This window comes from Spinacia oleracea, chromosome 1, assembly GCF_020520425.1.
Source record: "Spinacia oleracea cultivar Varoflay chromosome 1, BTI_SOV_V1, whole genome shotgun sequence".
In the NCBI taxonomy this organism is placed as follows: Eukaryota; Viridiplantae; Streptophyta; class Magnoliopsida; order Caryophyllales; family Amaranthaceae; genus Spinacia; species Spinacia oleracea.
Window position 1 is genome coordinate 99,967,752 of NC_079487.1, and position 13,951 is coordinate 99,981,702.

The 13,951-nt window shown below is 35.8% G+C and overlaps 1 protein-coding gene across 4 annotated transcripts in view; it reads left to right on the forward strand.

The window, feature by feature from the left end:
• The first annotated feature begins 857 nt into the window (after positions 1-857).
• LOC110805470 (phospholipid-transporting ATPase 2) overlaps positions 858-13,951 on the forward strand; it is a 28,277-nt gene continuing 15,183 nt past the window's right edge. For 2 of the 4 annotated variants that reach the window (XM_022011079.2, XM_056837471.1), the window contains exons 1-10: positions 858-1,016; positions 1,386-1,516; positions 4,004-4,217; positions 6,203-6,319; positions 8,626-8,718; positions 8,813-8,987; positions 10,117-10,283; positions 10,435-10,539; positions 11,934-12,031; positions 12,109-12,251. In XM_022011079.2, the coding sequence (XP_021866771.1) occupies positions 1,392-1,516; positions 4,004-4,217; positions 6,203-6,319; positions 8,626-8,718; positions 8,813-8,987; positions 10,117-10,283; positions 10,435-10,539; positions 11,934-12,031; positions 12,109-12,251 (1,237 nt within the window). In that variant the 5' untranslated portion in view covers positions 858-1,016; positions 1,386-1,391. Of the gene's footprint in view, positions 1,149-1,385; positions 1,517-4,003; positions 4,218-6,202; positions 6,320-6,898; positions 6,989-8,625; positions 8,719-8,812; positions 8,988-10,116; positions 10,284-10,434; positions 10,540-11,933; positions 12,032-12,108; positions 12,252-13,951 lie in introns of those variants that run through there. The other 2 variants (XM_022011080.2, XM_056837469.1) reach the window with 2 other exon arrangements.

The window sequence follows — 13,951 nt, forward strand, 5'->3', positions numbered from 1 at the left end:
TCGAGCCTTTTCATGCAATTTGTATGAAATAAATACTTATATTTTAGACAGATTGAACAAAATATGATTAGCTACTTCTTATAGATTGAACAAAATATAATTAATCGGACTCAAAGTTGACATTGAATGAGTTTCAAATCAAATACTTCCTCCGTTCCCGAAATATTGCACCATTTGTTTTTTACATTATTCACAACTACGACTTTGGCCATTTTTTTTATTCGTACGTAAGTAAATTTTAGTCACGTGGGGTCATGTTAGATTCGCATCGATATATATTTTTTAAATATTAAGTTTTTATAATTTTTACATGAGTAAAAGTCAACCATGGTGCGATATTTCCGAAACGGATGAAGTATATTTTTTTTAATTATACATAGTACGAGTAACTGTTTACCCTTTCACATTTTCAGATGACCAAATCAAATATTAACTCAAAACATAGATTTACTTGTTACTTATTCTAAATTAAATGGACATGAACTCATGATGATTCACCCGAATAAAATTTGAACTTAAAATAATTTAAGCATTAGTTTTATAGGTTGATACGAAAATTATTAGTGACCAACTTGCTCTGCCTAGCATGAGCTTGACCCATGCCCAAGAATGACCCGACTTGTAGTTTATTCGACCCAAACAAACTAGTATCCGAAATTATCCGCCACAACCCCATCTTGAACCCGACTCTACAAAATCCGAAACTAAAATTAAACCCGACTGGAATGCAACTCTAGCTGAACCCATCTTCTACTGAAATTTTGAAAGGGATGGATCAACCAAAACCCGACCCAAAATCGGATGACGGACCCAAATCTAACCGAGCTGACCGCTCCATTTGTCTATTGGTTCTCTTGCCAATTTGCCAGAAATCGGGAAATCACGATTCACGATCACCTTCCCAGAATCCCAGCGCAGCATCATTTCTCTCGGCAATAATCCTTAAAAAATTCCCTACTACTTTGGTTGCTTCACTGCAAAACATAATCGAGCGACGACTCGAATGAGAATTTGAGGCAACTTTCTTTTTCTCCCTCTTTCTCTCTCATCAATTTCTACATTCATATTGTTTATTGTTGGTTAATTCTCGTTTATTCCCATCATTTCTCTGCTTTAATCGATTAGTTTTCCGTCTCTGATTGGAATTTGTAAGTACAGCTAGTTATTTTTGTTGAAATTGGGGAATTAACAATGGTTTGTACCGATTTTTTTAATTATTTTTGCTGGTCGAAACTTAATCAGATTTGAATGTGGAAATTAATTCAATTTTGATTTCATTTTGATTGTAAATTAAGTGATCACATGGAATTGGGAATTTAGAATGGTGTAATTATGTCAAATTGGGTATCATTATTGATATGCCTAGTATGATTTTACTGTTTCAGGACAAAATGAAGCGCTATGTTTACATCAATGATGATGAATCCGTGCATGACCTTTATTCTGACAATCGTATATCAAACCGGAAATATACTTTGCTCAATTTCATTCCAAAGAATTTATGGGAACAGTTCAGGTGATGTTTAGTTTTATGTACTAATTCTTAAGCTGGTAATTCTTGTGTTCTCTATGATGTGCTAAGTAGATATGAATGTTGTCTTTATTATCAAATATTTTTTTGGTTGTAGTTTGTTGCCTAATTTGTACTCCGTAGTTCTTTAAGTGCTGAGATTTCTGTCATTATGATTTTTATTAGATGTCTTACTTCCGTTGTCTCTTTCGTCATTGGTTAGTTTGAGCTTTGTGTTTGAATAAGATTCTTGATGCCACTTATCTACTATTACGAAGAACTATTTTCTTAAGAAACGAACAAGGTTATAACAAACTCCGTCCACATGTTAGCAACAGTAGAATAAGTGTATCACTTTGTCCAGAACTCCTCTCAAACTGGGGGGGTATGGCATTTAACATCCCAAGCTTGCAGATTAAGTCTAGGAAAGACACTACCTTGGTTAATATCCTGTAGGCAAATAAGTCAACTGTTTTATATTTTCCATAATAACTTTGTTCTTTTCGAAGAGGCAAAATTCCTCGCAGAACACTATATATACTATATTCTCTATACTATAGAATTTTCAATAAGGAATTTGATTATTTAAAAAATTTAAGACTCTAGGCATTATGTTGATTTAGTCTGTGGAACAAATTTTAATGCCCGATTAGGTTCATAAGAACAAGACCCTGTTTGTTCCAGTAATTGCTAATGTTTTCTCTCTATTACTCCATCATGTTAATTTGTTGTGGGGTAACTGTGCAGTTCCTTTCATCCTTTGCATCATTAGACTGTCAGACCCACACATTTAACATCAAAATTCATTGTTTTTCCATCTATGCCAAAAAGTTCCTTAGGCCGAGTAAAAGCACTACTTTTATTATCCACCAAAAATTCCCGGCTACTTCTTTAGATATCATCTACGGCTGTGATAAAGTATCTATATGCATGACGATTGACATACTGACTTGTCTGTTTGTCCGTATGATCCCAAACATCATCTACCGCAAGTATCTAGAACCGTCATTAGCGGCATGTTTGTATTGCCTCTAAACATTAATAATATGAAATTTAGAAAACAAGAAGAGATATAGGCTCCGGTTGTTTTAACGGAAAACATTTTCAATAGAAAATGATTTTCCATGGACAACAATGTTAAAGGGAAAACATAATTGTAAAATAGTTTTCCTTTGTTTGATTCCTTACAAGAGAAAGTATAGAGAAAAAGGTAATATATATAGAAAGGAGATGATGGATGGTAGGACAGGAAAAGGGATGAAAGGGAGTTGAGGGGAAAAGTGGTATTCCTTCTTTACTAAAGGAAAATGTTATCCACTTTTGAGAAAATCATTTTCAACCTTTGCCAAAACAAACATTCCTTGAAAATGTTTTTTGTAAAACCGAATGGAGCTCTAGTGGAATGAATTCAGACAGTCGGGTCAATGGGCCTTTCTGTCCAAGAAGGCTGAAAAGTGTAGGACCACTAATATATCTAAGTGAGGTTCCACCGTTCCATCCGAAATTAGTTGGCTATGGGAGGATTAACTCCTTAGCTTATTAGATGGCTGTTTTTCTAATATGGGGTAAATCATATCCGCTCACGATTTACTGACCTACATTGGGAGGTTTCATCCATAAGTTTTAACTTCCAGAAAAATCTTTTGGCTTTGAAACTGTCAACCTTCACCGCTGATTCTTTCAGCTCGAGTATTGAATATTTGTTGATGAATAAAATGTTATTGAGTCATTTGTCAGCTATGTAGAAACTGTACAAGCAGAAGAATATACATGCTAATATTACAGAGAACTATCTTACTCCATGAAACTAATAAACTTCTAACAAACTCATCTCAATAAACCATACCTATTCTTAAATACGTCAGTAAAACAAACTCTGACTTTTTCTAGCTCTTTGAATTGTGCTTTAAATCATGGAATTTGGTTGATACCTCAGTTGCTTGAGTTGTTGCACATCCATTTAGCACCTATAGTAATGATATATGGCTTGTCCCACTGGGACCTTTTATTTAGCAGATATTTTAATGATAAAATCTCAAAAATCTTCTGCCGGTGGGCAGTGAACTTGTCACTTGTTGTGACTGATATGGTCTTGCATTAAACTTTCTCCAAAAGGCCCTTTCTTTTTCTTGCCTACTATGGTTATTTCTTTTTTATGGAAGATTCATATGGTTTATTTATTTGATGTTGTGAACATAATGTTATTTAATACGTTTCTTATAAATTGAGTACTCTTTTTGTTATTCTTAATATCTTGGGAAATAGAAATCATCCTGAATATGTTTTCTTTGTGGCAATTTCTTTTGGTTGGCTTATTACCTACTACGTATTTGTTTTTTTTTTTCTTTTCTTGATTTCCTTGTCAACATTGCAGTAAATCCATTTTCAATTTAAGAAGGGGTTATTTCGTACTTTAAGATGCTTCCTTTCCTGGCCATCTTAGGTTCTTTCTGGCTGATTGCTGACATACTTGTTTCTTCTGTTTTGTTACAGCCGATTTATGAACCAGTACTTTCTGTTGATTGCTTGTCTTCAGTTATGGCCACTCATCACCCCTGTTAATCCTGCCAGTACCTGGGGTCCGCTTATATTCATATTTGCAATATCAGCAACAAAAGAAGCATGGGATGATTACAATCGTTTTCTTTCTGACAAGAATGCAAATGAGAAAGAAGTGTGGGTTGTTAGGAATGGCATTAGAAAACATGTATGTTTCTTCTCTTCAGTTTTTGCATGGCTATTCGTCTCCCCATAGCTTCTCCAGTATATTATGTTAAGCACACAGAAGTTGGACAACTAAAAGTTTACATGGGAATGAAAGTAGGTTGGTGGCATTAAGAAATATAAAGCTGAAGTTGACAGTTGGGGTTTATATCCAGACTTCTTTGGCCTAGAAAAATATATTAAATAAACTATAAGCTTTAGAGGAATTACTGTGCTGTTGTTGCAAAGAAAAAAGGACAATTGGGCTGACGACTGGGTACACCATTGAAGGAAAAATTATTGCTCCATGCTTGAAATATGGTAGGAGTCTAGTTCCCCTGGATTCTAAAGCTATTTGTAGAAACTAAGAAACAGTTTAGAGCTTTTGACATTGGGTATCTTCTAGTAATCTATAACTATAACTAAAACAGACCAATGCTTACATCGTCTTTGTACACACGTCAATTTAAGGGTGTAATATTTTGTGGCAGATTGCTGTACTTGCTATTATGTAGGTAGTTTGGTTGGAGAGGAATGATATGATTTTTTGTGTCCAGGAGTCTTTTTTTTGTTATTTTATGGGAACAACTGGTGTATTTAGCTTTTCTTTGGGCTAATGCAGTCACGCTCGTGGAGCATTCATGTCAGTTTAGCTAACTACCAATATCTTCTAACTTACTGACTTCAGTTATGAGTTATCTTTGGCAAACATATCATCTGACATACTTTTCAACTTGAACTCTTTTGGTAAGCACTTCTGCTAGATTCCCATTTCAGCTAACTTAAAATTTCAGGTAATTTCAAGCCAGCTCACATCTTTTTAGCTAGTTATCATTCCATTTAGTGCGAATGACCTCTTAAAATCAGTTACCTTTCACCTAATATATGCTTTTAGCTACTGTTTCAAATAAACGTTCAGCTTTTAGATTTTTTTTTTCCCGTAAGGCACCCAAGTATTTGAGCTTCCATCTTTCAACTTTCAGCTATCTTTTGAATCAGCTACCAATTTCAGCAGCTTATCAATTTCACAATTTCAGCTTGTTCTGCTAACAAACTCTTTCAACAGAATAAATCTTCTTCCCGGCAACCAGTAGAGATGGGATTTATAGGAAAGATTGTCTTACAACCTTTAATATAGGTCATCCTTTTCACAAATCAATTGTAATTTCCAACCTTGTAGAACAATGTAGTTCTTGGCCTAGTGGTAAGGGACATCATTAGGTCACGGGAACAAACCCCACTAGGTGTTCTTTGGGGGATGGGAATACCCTTTTTCTTATTCCCCCACGTCCAATGTAGCTCTTGGCCTAGTGGTAAGGGCTGGTTGAGTTACTTGGAGAGGTGTCCGTCTAGCAGGGTCTTTACCAGTAAAAAAATGTACCCGAAGTTATGTATTTTTATAATAATACTCCCTCCATTTCGAAAAGAGTACAACACTTTCCTATTTGGGTTTTTCCAGTTTTATTCCTATAAATACGAGGTCCAAACTACCACACATGCGGTACTTACACTTTTCTTAATTCTCGTGCAAATATAAATTCGAGGGAGAAATCTATGTTTTAAATATAATTCCGTAGTTTCCAAACTTATTAAAGATTTGCATTTCTTTGTTTTGTCAATTCCATTTTCTGTTTCAGTTTTCTTACAATACAGCAGCTATCCTATGCCCAAATTTTATTTGTTGACATTTCTTCATATATAGAGACCTCTAACCTTTTCTTGATCATTCAATGCATCTACTCTTAAGACATAACTACACAAGTCTCTTACTGAGTTTCATGCAACCTACCATAGATGATGAATAAATTACTGGGGTCTGGGGATGCAGAAATGCAATTTATGATCAATAGTCAACAACAAATTAATAGACGAGTCATTGTGGATTGGTGACTTAGTCCACGAACAAGTTGAGATTTCAATTTACAGATAGTTTGATCAATTGTGTACGATATCTGATGTATTTTTTGGTGCTGCAATGTCTTCTTTCAGATTCAAGCTCAAGATATTCATGTGGGCAATCTCGTGTGGCTTCGTGAAAATGATGAAGTTCCATGTGATCTTGTTCTGCTTGGATCTTCTGACCCACAAGGGACATGTTACGTGGAGGTAATTTGCTTAGCTGTACACACTCAGTCTGTTTGTTTGAATTAAATTGTTACTAGTACTGTTATGATTTTGTTTAATGGAAATTAAGAAATCAGAGTGTGTTACTGATTACGTAATTTGAACTAAGTCGAAAAATTAAGAAAAGCCAAATAGTGATCAACCTCACAGCATCTACTCTGAATGATTGTTTTTTCGACAGTGCCTGACAAAATATGAATCCACTTGGTTTCAGACTAGGTACAATCCGAAGTTATTACTGTCTTTGACAACAAAAACTATCTGAAGGTCTACAAGAAATTTTAAAGGGAAGAGATTCAGTAAAAATATGTCAAAACACAAAAAAACATGCTTGGTTGTCGAAGGGGTTGCATGTAATTTGTATAGAAGAATTGATCTGATACAGGTGATAGGATTCCCAAATTATTAATCTAAAGTAGACCACAAGACAGTAAGACTTAAAACTGAGCTGCTTCATGAGTTATTGTACTTGCTGATAATTAGATAATTGTCAGCCAGCTCATTTTATATTCGAAAAGTTGATTCTATTGGTCCCAACCATGACACATCTTCTTTAAACAGACCCAACTTCTGATTGTTTCGGAGAAGTCCCAACTTTATGGGGGTGTCTTCTAGTGTTGGTCTTTAACTCTGAATGAACCCATTCAGCAGGTAAATGTATCCACTTGGTATAATTTCATTGGTCCTTTATTTTTGTCATTTAAAATAATGGGTTGATTCCTCTCCTTTATGTTCCCCTCACCACCTCACGCCCACCCTCCACTACTTCCCAGGCTCACTATCTCCAACAGGCACCAAACAAACTGCATCACCCACCCATCTGAACTGTTGCCCTTTATGGCTTGGTAGCCTCTCACAGATTCCCTACCTTCAAACCATTGAAGTACCCACTTCGATTCCCTCACAGCCTCCAACTGCTTAAAAACCATAGCAACATATCACCACCATCACCTGATCACCAAGCATCATAATGATAACCACTAGACCCATCGCCATAGTCACAAATAAAATGCAGAACTTATTATCTATGAAGCACGGGTACGTTGCCCGGGTGCCGAATCCCGTACCGGGTACGGGTACGGGTACGGGTACGGGACGGGTACGCCTCAAATACGTCCCCGGGCCGAATCTAAATAGTGGGTACGCGGGTGGGAAATGGGTACGTTGGATTCGTTTTTGGGGACGGGTGGGTACGTATTCGGGCTTGAAATTACGTACCCAGAGTAATATGTTAGCCCAAATTCATAAATTAGGGTTTATTTTTCAAAGTCCCCATCAAATTCTCTCTCACCTGGACGGCTGGACCTGGCGACTTGGGGTAGCTGGTGTTCGTTGCCGCCGGCCGTTTCTCCTTGCCGGTTTTCTTCTTCAGTTCTTGGATCCTTCGAGGCTTCGACTCGCCGGTTCTTCGCTTCTTCTTCTACAAATCTTGAGATCCTTCGGCCTTCGAGCTTCGAATCTTTGAGGAAGCAATCGCCGTGGTCGGTGGATCGAAGGAGGAGAGAGAGAAAAGAAGAAAAGAAGGTGGTCGCTGGTCGGTGGATTGAAGGAGGAGAGAGAGAAAAGAAGAAAATAAGGTGGTCGTTGCCGGTGGATTGAAGGAGGAGAGAGAGAAAAGAAAGTGGGTCAAAGTCCACTTTTCTTATTTATTATTATTATTTAAATTAATTTTAAATACTTTGTAGCTTCTAATTGTTTATTTATTGGGGGCCATCACAATTTTTATCATTACTACTACTTAATTACAGTACGCAAATTTTCATCTAGGGCTTCATATATATGTATTTATCTTATTTTATTTTTATTTTTATTTTTGCCGAATCCATGCCGTACCCGTTTTAGAAATTTTGGTTTTGCCGTTTTCCGTCCCCGTACCCGTATCCGTTCCCGTATCCGTATCGGTGCTACCTAGCTTATTATTACCTTTGTGAATAGGGAGACAATGAGATTAAGAAACTATGGGAATTTGATTATTGGGAGTTATTCTGTACAGTCCATGGCGGAAGAAATGTACTTCAGTTCCTACTCTTGTCATTTACCTTGTAGTAAATGATGGTGTGAATAGATTCTTATCACATAAGTAAACTCTAGATCAACTTGAACTTGCCACCTTCACAAGCCTATGTTAAATTTGTGGTTTTCTTGATTTCAATAGGGATTAGCTTACAATATCTCTTCTGTCTTGGTGAAAACTACTATGTGATTAGTTCTCATCTAGTTAACGTTGGAAGACTTTGAGCTTTGATATTATCACTACATTGTCTTTTCCCTGACTTATGAAACTACAGACTGCTGCAATGGATGGTGAAACGGATCTGAAGACGAGAGTCATTCCCTCAGCATGCATGGGCATAGACTTTGAACTACTACAAAAAATAAAGGCATGATCTCTTATTTAGTGTAGCTACAGTTTTTTTAAGTTCTGGAAGGGAAATCATACCACGATTAATGTATTTCATATTCTATCATTGGCAGGGGGTAATCGAGTGCCCTAATCCGGATAAGGATATCATGAGATTTGATGCAAATCTCAGATTATTTCCTCCGTTCATTGACAATGATATATGTCCTTTAACAATTGATAACACAATTCTTCAGTCATGCTATCTGAGAAATACAGAATGGGCTTGTGGAGTGGCAGTCTATACTGGTCAGTCTTACTATGTTATCTCAACACTTGAAGATCAGCTGCTTATTTATACTATCTTGCTGTGATAAACTTGTGGTGTACATTTTAACGACAAGCAGTTATGTCTATGTTAACAGTTAACCATATACCACATGATGGATTATTGCTCAGAACATAGGAAATTTATGTGATCTGTGAAGTTCTCCTTCGTCTTATCATTACCTCACTTACCCTTCTATTTAAGTGGCGTGGATGGGAGGAAAGGAGGCAGGGGCCAGGGGGGGTGGGATGGAGGACGATGTTTGGAATTTGTCAACTTATGAGAGAAACATGTAAATATTTTATTTTCAAAAAGGACAGAGACAGGCCATTTGATAAGTATTCTTCCTTTTATAATAGGTGGCGTAATATTATGTGTTTTGAGCAGAGAATATAAAGTAAATAATATTCCTCTGTCCCATGAGTGCAATATTTTCTTTATGCACGGGTTGTCAAGGGAAGTGAAAAGGTAGAAAGAAAAAAGTATTTGGATGGATGTGGTGCACAATTTTGAAGAAAAAGTAGAGAAAAAGCTTATCGCAAAACATACGTTAACACTAATTGGGACATCCAAAAGAAAATTGTAGCATCAATGTCGGGACAGAACGAACATACGAAGTATAAACAATTTTGAAAATATTTAATTTGAGTGTCTTATGTGTGCAGTTGTGCACCTTCACTTTTTGTTTTCATGAAAGTTCCATGCATGAGTATCTCATCTTGGAAAGGCTTGTGCGACGCGCTACTGATGGATTTTTCATGAAAAGAGATAGCTCAACAACAAGAATTAAATTTAAACGAGGATACAGAATTTGAAATTAATGAGATTTGGAAATCTTGTAAAGTTCCTCTCTTTAAGAGGGGCTGATAATTATTCAAAAATTAACCTTGATATTGCTGCAGAAGTTTTGGTTCATACAATGTTTACTTAAGAAATAGGTTAACTTAGACCAAAATCATGCATTAGGCCATTAGGTGATGTTGGTTACTTGTATTCTTGACCATGAAATAGCATCTTGAGTTAAAGCAGGAAGCTTGTTAGTGGCTTTCAAGCATCTGATGCGAAGTTTGCATTCTTTTAAAATGACTTTTTCCCATTTTCTATTTTCAGGTAACGAAACCAAGCTTGGAATGAGCCGAGGGATCCCTGAGCCCAAGTTAACTGCTGTTGATGCCATGATTGACAAGTTGACTGGGGCAATATTTATTTTCCAGATAGTGGTTGTGACTGTTCTTGGTGTAGCTGGAAATGTCTGGAAGGATACTGAAGCCAGAAAGGTCTTCTTCTTCTTGAAGATTTTGTGTGTTATCCTTAACTTGACAGTTGTCTATTTATTACTAAACTGTCGGTCGTGACTCTGTCTGTTTTGTTTCATTTCCAGTTTAATACCTTGTTAATACTTCTCTTTTCTGTTCCTTTTTCTGGCAGCAATGGTATGTTTTATATCCTAAGGAAGGCCCATGGTATGAATTGTTGATTATACCTTTACGGTTTGAGCTGCTATGTTCCATCATGATTCCCATTTCAATAAAGGTTAGCAGCACTTGCTTTTACATCCTATGGAATTCTGGAATGCACTTTCTTTCTTGAGCTAACATGTTCCTTTATAATAATACCTTTTTTCAAATTTGTGTAGTTTCCTGTGAGCGTCATTTTTTGTTTCATTTTTCCTTTTTGGCTTTTCCCTCTCCCCTCTTTTCCTTATTAGTCTCCCTCCCTCCCTTTGGCTCTTTTTTATATCTCCCTCCTTTTATAGATCATACTGGCATGCTTTGTTCAGGGAATGCAAGTAGCTTTCAGCTCCTAAATTGATCTCGCCTTGTCCGTTTTCTGCTTCTCTCGTGAGCTTTTTGTTTTTTTCCTGTAATTTTATTTCCTTAGGCTGCTCCTCATAGTGATATGATAAATCCTTTTTGTTCTTATTGCTTTTTTTTGTTTCCTGTTGCATTGTCCATCTCACGGTTATGTCAATTTCTGATCAATAGTTTGAACAGATCTTGAAGACGTACTTAGCCTAGGTGCGCGTTGTATTGCTTTATTGAGTTATCCTAAGAAAGGAAGAAATCAATAGAAAATTGAGGGCTGAGATGACCCTTGTTATCCGTACTTTCGTTCCTTGAGGTTTTTTATATGGCTGGATTCAATTAGGTTATTAGGTTTTTGTATGGCTGGAGTTAGTTAGGTTCTGAAAGACACTTGGCATTTCTTGATCCTGTAGATAAATTGCTTAACAACAGCTTGAGAGCATTAGTACTTTTGTTAGTCTTTCCTTTTCTACATTTCTGACATCCTCTTGGTATCTGTCAAATATATTTCTGAATACTTACTAGGAAAGTCTTTGCACACATGCACTCAACTCTCAAGTTGCCATTATCAGTGGCTGTATTGATGCCTGGCTCACATAGTCATGTTTTAATAACCATCCACCTTTTAGTATTTTTTCAAGGCTACTGGGTTCTTGATTATGGCAAAGTCCTAGACTATACTAGAAATAACTATTTGTTTATAGATTTGTGTTTTTTCTTTCTATTTGAAATTTCTTCAAATAATTGAGCATCAAAGGACCACTATGCCACATAGGATGACTATCTGGACATCTGGTATTAAGAACTGTGTCTTTGAGTTGGTTTTGAAGACTTTTAATTCTAACTTTGTACTGTATGTCAGAGTAAGTGATGATTAGGACAGTTTGGTGAGACTATAACTTGGTTTATTATGTGAACAGTATGATATACCTGTTTATTATAGATATAATTATTGAGAATGACAACCGATTACAAAATTTTCGGACATGTCCAATGTCTGTCTGATATTGTATAAAACTTCGTTAACCTGCTCTTGTTTGAGTTAGATGATGATACTGTGGCTATGTCTAACTTGGTGCAGTGTGTTTTACGTGTGAAGTGTGTACGCTTTGATTATGGCAGGTAACACTTGATCTTGTAAAGAGTTTATATGCAAAGTTTATTGACTGGGATCTTGAAATGCTTGACCAAGAAACAGGTGTTCCTTCTCATGCAGCAAAGTAAGATATGATTAATTTCTTCTTAAAGTCAAACATTAATAACTTGGGAGGATGTAATTTTATTTTGTCTTTTGCAGTACAGCAATTAGTGAAGACTTGGGACAAGTTGAATATATCTTGACTGATAAAACTGGCACATTAACCGAGAACAAAATGGTCTTCAAGAAGTGTTGTGTTGGTAGAACTTTCTACGGGAGTGAGAGTGGGGATGCCTTGAAAGGTTTGTTTTTTGTCAAGGAATTTGTGCTGCTATCTGCAATGTGCTGTTACAGTTTGATTTGTTATCCAGTTTTTTTGTTTTTGCTGAAGGTGTTCAAATTTTATAGTGAGGTACATTCATATGGATTTTATGGGTTTAGTTAGAACATTTTCCTTTTTAGTATTCCTTCTCAGGGCATGTTTGGATGGAGGGTAATGTATTAAGGGGTAATAAAAGTGAGACTTAGAAAAATAAATGTAAATGAAGATGATGTTAAAGAGGATGAGGTGGTGATAAAGGAAATAAGCTAGTGGTGTACGAGGAATAGATGAACAGGGGAATTATTACCTTCATAAGAGGGTAAGGGGCCGTTTGGTTGGAGAAGGGGAAAGGGAAAGAGAATGAGAACCCTTTGTTTAAGAATGGTGTTTGGTTTTCCATTCTTCCCCCCCCTCTCTCCCAAGTAATTTAAATAATAAATGATGAATGGTGAATGGTGAATAATAAATAATTTATTTATTATTTGTAAATTATTTTTTATTATTATTATTATTAATTATTGATTATTGATTATTGATTATTGATTATTGATTATTAATTTTAATTATTATTTATTTTAATTATTATTTATTTATTATTTATTTATTTATTATTTATTATGTATTTGTTATTTATTATTTATTATTTATTATGAAAAGAGGATGGTCAAGGGAAAGGGAATGGAAAACCTTGGGGGGGGTAGGGTATTATTGTAGAGGGATTTGGGGGTAAGTGATAAATAAAAGAGGGTAAAGGGAATGACAAAACCATCAAACAAACAACAACAAATGGAATGAAAACCCATCATTCCCTTTCCCTTTCCTGAAGACCCCCAACCAAACGCCTCCTAATAGTTACCTACCCCCACATTAGGGTAACTATTACCCTCAAAATGAGGGTAGTTATCCCCTCTCTCCCTTCTCATCACTTCATCGCTGCCTCATTCTTCCTTATAATTACATCATCATTACCTCATCTCTGTCTACAATTTATTTATTTTCTTTTCTTTTTCTCAAGTTTGGCTTTTGTTATCTATTTGATACATTAATCCATTCCAAGCATATCCTTAGTGGTGAAATTTTGAGGATGGCTTTCCTATGGTATTCTTTAGGTGATATATGGTGTGTTTAACATGATATACCTCCGTTTCACAATGCATGCATCATTTCTCATTTGGGCACTATTCAACAATCAATTTCGACAATCTTTTTTTCACCATTATGTAAGAAAAAACATAGTCAATTGAGATCTTGTTAAATTCGTATCAATGCGAGGATTCCAAATATCAACTTTTTGTACTCCCTCTGTATTTATTTAAGGGATACACTTGCCTTTTCCGGCCGTATTTATTTAAGAGATATACTTGCCATTTTTAGTAACTTATCAACCCCACCATCTAATTAAATAATATATCTATACCCTACCCCCACCCCCACTCCCTAAAATGACATGGTCCCCACTTGTTTTTCTTATTAAAATATCTACTCAACCCCACTTGTTTTATTACTTTATTTCATTCAATTCTTTTTCTTAATACCCGTGCCCGGCCAAGTGTATCTATTAAATAAATACGGAGGGAGTAATTTTTACTTATACACATTTTGAGATATTAATGTCCCAAAAAGCATGGTGGAATACGTGCAAAAAGAAATTTTGCATGTATTGTGAAGCGGAAGTAGTAT